At 54.3% G+C, this 6,158-nt stretch overlaps 1 protein-coding gene across 1 annotated transcript in view; it reads right to left on the bottom strand.

Annotated features, from left to right (window-relative positions):
• The window catches only part of LOC104168279 (septin-5), an 8,192-nt gene extending 5,175 nt beyond the window's left edge, over positions 1-3,017 (bottom strand). The window contains exons 1-6 of the mRNA XM_009708827.1: positions 2,915-3,017; positions 2,305-2,391; positions 1,618-1,741; positions 1,311-1,445; positions 511-628; positions 19-120 (exon numbers count right to left, since the gene is read on the bottom strand). Coding sequence (XP_009707129.1) covers positions 19-120; positions 511-628; positions 1,311-1,445; positions 1,618-1,741; positions 2,305-2,391; positions 2,915-2,924 — 576 coding nt within the window. The 5' untranslated portion in view covers positions 2,925-3,017. The remainder of the gene's footprint in view (positions 1-18; positions 121-510; positions 629-1,310; positions 1,446-1,617; positions 1,742-2,304; positions 2,392-2,914) is intronic.
• Between the last annotated feature and the right edge of the window lie 3,141 nt (positions 3,018-6,158).

The raw sequence follows: 6,158 nt of genomic DNA, 5'->3' as shown, positions 1-6,158 counted from the left end.
GCTGAACAGGTTCCTTACCTTCAGCTCTCTGTCTTGCTGCTTGAACTCCTCATCTTCATCAGAGTCACACTCGGGAAACTGGTACACTTTAATGCCAAATTTGTCAATCTCTTCCCGGATCTGTGTCCACGCAAGACAAAAACAAAAGGATGCAACACTGAACAATACAGAAATGCTGGGTTTATTCCCTGTTTGTGCTACCATGGGTTTGCTATAGCCTACAGAAGGCGAAAGGATTTGATCTTTCTTCTAGAGCTGGCCTCTCGGCAGATAACACTTCCTTTCTCACAGCAGAGCACTGCTGCAATTAGATTTGCAGGTACTCTGTGTGTGTGTATATATATATACACACACGCGCGCATGTATGTATATATATACACACACGTGCACATATATGTGTATATATACACACACGCACGCTATATACATCTCTCTCTCTCTCCCCACTCTGTCCTCAGCCCATCCCTGCCGCCACATCAGGTATACCCCTGTAGAGGAAGAGCATCTCACCCTCTCTTTTAGCTTCCGGATCTCGGAGGGGATCAGGCAGTCGGCTTTGGCAATGAGGGGCACAATGTTGACCTTCTCATGCAGAGCCTTCATGAACTCGACATCCACGGGCCTCAGCCTGCAGCAGGAGTGAGGAGGGACACAGTTAGCAAGGACACACTGGGCAGCTCCCCCTCCAGCCTCTCCTACCCACCCACCCAGCACGAAGGGAAAAGGACAGCACTGTCACAAGAGCCTGCGGCAGTACTGGGACAGACCTCAGCTAGGGCTGTATCTTCAGGAAAGCTGCCTCAGATTTTAGCTGCTGAATGTCTCACACAGACACAGGCTGCGTATCTGCTCCCTTGCAGGCCAAATACTGCCCAGGCTACAGCCCAGGGCCTCCCTCCAGATGCCCTCTGCCGCAGGCAGCCAACACGGCCCCTCCAGCTGCTCCAGGCTAGGCTGGCACAGGAGCCAGCAAGGGGCAGGGACCGAAGGCAGCTTAAAAATCCCTTTCCTACCCATCAGTCAGGCTTAGCTAGATAGGAAGATACAAGTATGCCTGGCATTATTTCTCCTGATTGCCAAAACAGGCTGTAAGGCCTGAGAGAGATCCGCTCTGCCTGATCACAGGCAGTCTGGCATGGCAGCGAGGGAGAGGAGGTGGTGTGGTGCTCAGCTGAGGGAGAGCCTCCAGACGGCTCTTCTCCTCTGCCAACAGCCCTGCCAGTGAACAAGTCACTACAGGGCGATCCTCTGGTACAACGGTCTTCCCTCCGGACTGAGTCCCACCCCGGCCCTGGCGTGGGGGCTCTCACCCATGCCCGAAGGGTGAGATGAAGTAGAGGCAGCAGTGCACTCGGTTGTCCTGGATGTTCTTCCTGTTCAGGCCGCTCTCATCACGGAAATACTGTTCAAACTGCTGGTCAATGTAGTCAGTGATGGGCTTCCAGCTGGGAAGGGCAATCCAACCAAAACAGAATCATGTGTTTAACAGGACAGTGTCTCCTAGTGACTATAAGGCAGCATCACCCCCTTCCCGCTGCCAGACCCCCTTCCTGTGAAGCACCCACAGAAAACAGACGTGGCCAAGGACTAGGAGGAAGGCACTGGTGGCCTGCTCACCACTCAGTGTTGTTAACAGCATCTCCAAAGCCTGGTGTGTCCACTATGGTCAGCTTCAGCTTGACACCCTTCTCCTCAATGTCCACCGTGTGCTTCACAATCTCCACTGTCTGGTTGATTCTCTCTTTGAACAGAAACACGTGAGTTAAAGCCAGGCAGTAGTGCTGGGGAACACCACTCACACCTACAACAAGCCAGCTCCCTCCTTATCACTGAGCACAGGGAGTAACATGGGTTTCAAAAAACCCTGATCATCCTCTAAGGAGCCTCAAGGAGTGGTACTGTGGGAGGCCAGCAGCAGGCAGACAGACTCTGAGAAGATACAGAAAACTCTGAAGTGCTTGTAGCCCAGCTGTTCTGAACATTTTGTCCAGTCACTTGGGAAGGGGAATCCCTACCACACTCCAGCACCCAAGGACAAAAGACAAATCTCAACCCGAAGGGCCAGCACTACTCTGCGGCCTTGTTTTCCCTTCCTAGGACAGAAGAGCCCTACAGCCAAACCCTTTTTTGCTGGAATAGTAGTGCCTCTGCAGCCAGCAAAGGAGAACAGAGCAACCAACAGCAGGGCTGGGATCCAGCCAAGCCTGTAGCTGCTGCGGAAGCAAGGAACCAAAGTACTAGTCCTTAGGACAGTCTAGATCTGCGGGCACAAGAATCATTCACCCTCCTTCGTCCCCAACTTACCCTCTGCGTTGAGCAGCTTTCTGTCTTTGTAGAGGTCTGTCAGGAACAGGCTATTCACCAGCGTGGATTTGCCCAGACCCGACTCTCCTAATTGACAGAGCGCAAAGGGGAGGAGGGAAAAGCAAGCAACATGACCCACTAATTGACTTACAAATGAAACTCTGAACAAGGCTTTGAATCCTGAGCCAGAGGAAGTGAGAGAGACGAGCTGTCAGAAGCTGTTTATCGGCATTACATTTTTCCAGCAGTGGGAGGACTTCTGCTGCAAGACGTCTCAATCCTTGTACAAATGTGATCTCCCAGCCCCTCCATTCTCCCTCTCCTTCCTTTCCCTCTGGCTCGCCCTGCCTTCACCACCCAGACCAGCCACTTTGTTGAGGAGAAGCTTGCTTGTGTGGGTTATGAGTGGTCGGGGGGGGCCCATTCCTCCTGGGGGAACTGTCTGACTGCAATACAGGCTGGGGAGCAAAGCAAGCTCTGAGGCAAGGACCAGAACAGAGCAAGGTGAGGATCCAGGCGCTAAGGGAGTACCTAAGGGAAGTGAGGAGAGCTGGTTTCCTCCACGTACCCACCATGTGGCCCAGCCACTTCTATCCACGGGCAGTCTCACCTGCGACCATCAGGGTGAAGTCAAAACCTTTCTTCACAGATTTCCGGTGGACCTGGTTCGGCAGAGTGGCAAAGCCCACGTACTGCTTCTCATGGTCCTGCAGGACAGAGGTGGATGGGAGCAGGTCAGGGTGTGCCACCCCTCCTGCTCAACCCTCACACAGCAACAGGGAGTTGGACTCAAAAAGCCCCTGAGGCAGAGCTAAGGGTTGGAGGAGAGGTCGGTCCCTGCCCTGGCAGCGGTGCAGGGCAGGGCACACACCTTCTCTAGGTTCAGAGACTTCTGCCCTTCCCACAGGTGGGCACGGAGAGCCGTCTCCTCCCTGCCACAGCCCCGCTTGGCTGCTCTCACCAGCCAACACGGCAGTTCATGGCAGCCTCCCGGCACAGAGAGCACAAGGGAAAAGGCACATTCTGCTGTTCCCACCAGAGAGCACATCTGGGGCCTCTGCTGACACACAACCTTCCTAACTCTTTGCTTCTCCTGCACAGTTGCAGGCTCCCTTCACAGCAGCATCACCAAATGTCACCTCTCCCCAGGTCTTTCAGTCATTTCTACATCTCTCCCTCCAGAGGTGTGTGCGGTGGTACATGACGGAGAGCTCTCTGTAATTAGCACCCCAGGGCTTGTGGTGTCCTGAGCCACGTCTAGAGGAAGGCGCGGTGGCTTGACTTCTGCTTGACCCGAGAGAGGATTATTTCTTGCTGTGTCACAGCCACTCCTGGCTGAGTAAGAGGAAATCCTGAATAATCTCCAGTGTTATTTCTGAAGAGACAGAAGTTCAAGGAGCATGGGAAGTGGGAAGATGTGGATGTACTGATAACACAGGTGAGATGCTTTTGGTGAGGTTATTACTGCATGGGTAACAGTGTGCCACACAGCCCAGCTGCTCCAGCCAGCCAGCCTCCACCTGAGCACCCCCGGTCTTTCAGAGCCCGCAGCCCCCCAGCAGCGCGTTCCCCTCCCCAGGCCCCATTGCGGAGGGAGGGTCCACATGGACCCTGACAAACCCCTCACTTCTCACATACTTCCCAAGCTAGACCCAAGGGGAAGCAGCCATTCACAAATGCCTGAGCTAGAGACATCACAGACTCTGCTTTTCAACAACACTTAAACATACCCCTGGGATTCACACCACAGGCAAATCCATGGAACCATGAGTTCCTCAAAACCAGCCCAGCTCCCACCCAGCCATGGATGCCTTCGAGCATATGGCTGTCCTCACCCCACAGCTCTCCGGCACTGGTTCTCCAGGCACAGCAGGGAAGACCTCTGTTCTTAGGTTTAACTGTCTCCATTCCTGGGGCATACACTCGAAGAAACACAAATTATAACCCAATGTGTGAAGCTCAGGGCAGTGCTGACTTGCACCTATTTCCATACTGCAAGCAGGCAATGCAGCTCCTCAGCAGCCCTTTACAGCCTCCGGCTGCATGTCCATACGTGTCACCATCCCTGGGCATCCTCAGCCAGGCAGGGGAACTGCCACCCAAAAGGCTCAGTAAAGGGTAAACATGAGGTGTGCAAAGTAGGGTGAGAAATGTGATAATGGCAAGATCAAGAAAACAAGGAAAAAAAAAAGGCCGCTTCCATCCTGTGTCCCTTCATGTGAGGGCTGCCTCCCAGCTGCTTTGCTTCCCGGTGAAACACATCCACGAACACAATCAAAGCGCGCACGTAACAGCCCGCGCCTCACAATGCAAGGACCAGCGTTGCTCAGCGAGCGGCACAAAGATACAACATCCTTCCCCTTGTGCTGCTCATACAGCTTGGGGTTGGAGCAGGAAGAGACCTGCACCGATCTTCACCAGGTTTTGGAAAGAGAACGATCACCTGCTCTCTCCAGTGACTTGATATGTGAAATAGTACTAGTAACGTGCTAATAAAACCATAGCTGAGGCTCAGGGTGTGGTTTTTTTATTTTCTTTGTTTTTTAACCTATATGACTAAGGGCTGACAACAGAGACACTGGGGACCTGAGCTCTGGTGCAACTCCGCTTACTTCAGCCAAGTGTAACTGGCTGAACCTGATCTCTCGTTTCTGTTCAGCCCAACCAAGAAAGCATGGATTTACCGTACCTCCCCATAGCTCAGCGGAATCACGACATTGGAAATGAGCAGATCCTGGCTGGTGCAGGACACTGCCCTTTACCCATGACTCATGCAGCCATTTCCCTCGCAGTAAGGAAGGTCAGTGCTGAGGGCAACACCAACAGAAGAGCTTCCCTCACAGTGGGAGGCAGCCAGAGTCGCAAGGGGAAAAGCCCTGTCCCCAGCCATGCCTCCCTCTGACCCGCCACGGATGGATGCACTGCACAGCCCTGCCGAGAGCCAGTGGCCAGTGTGTCTGCCAAGGGTGGAGGCAAGAGATGCAGGGGAAATTGTGGGGAGGGATCCCCTTCTTTTAACAGCCTTCTCTCAGGAACAACAGCGTGGTCCCCGCACCACGGCCAGCCTAGACCCACGGTTCCTCATCCTGGCTTTGAAACACCCAACCTGTGCTTCCATCCCAGCCATGTCTGGGCACTGACAGGCATGTGCCACCATCTCTGCTAGTATGCCAACATCAACATCGCGCTTAAGGAGTCCAAGTAACCTCCTGCACCTGGTGTTTGCCTTGCTCGAAGTTCTACACCACTCACCATCTTCGTTAGGACCTAACACAGATGCTATCTGCAGAGCAGCTATGCATGGGATGGACAGCGCTGAAGCGGGCGTAGAGGGCTGGGAGGGCTGCTGAAGGAGGCAGGTGGCTTTCTGGGTTGTGAAAAGCTAAAATCCATTTGGATTGAGGGAGTTCCTGGAGGCATCATGGCCCCCTCTGCATGCTCCTGACCCTTGTGAGCCAGCTCCCATCAAGCTGACACAAGCCGGGACAGCCGGTCGCTGCACCGCGCTTCCCTCACCAGCCCCAGCTGTCCGGAAAGGGCCCTGGCCAGCTGAGCCAGCAGCACTCTGGCAGGAGGAGCCCCTCTCCCCACCGCCTCCTCCACATGCAGCCTTTGTTCCCGCTGGCATCCCGCTCCCACGTGCCTGGGAACGTGCCCCACACACCACAGCAGAGGCCACCAAGAGACATGACAACCTCTGAGGCCCTGTTACAAACCAAAGCACCCCAGGCCAAACAAAATATATCTGTACTCTCCCGCAGCACACGCTCGCTGGTTCACCAGACGTCACAGCCACACATCACATCCTCACATCCTCCGATACCCAGCCGAGGTGGCCACGGCTCCCTCACTCG

Source organism: Cariama cristata, unplaced genomic scaffold (genome assembly GCF_000690535.1).
Source record: "Cariama cristata isolate BGI_N322 unplaced genomic scaffold, ASM69053v1 scaffold4431, whole genome shotgun sequence".
In the NCBI taxonomy this organism is placed as follows: Eukaryota; Metazoa; Chordata; class Aves; order Cariamiformes; family Cariamidae; genus Cariama; species Cariama cristata.
This window is presented reverse-complemented; position numbering and strand designations above follow the sequence as displayed.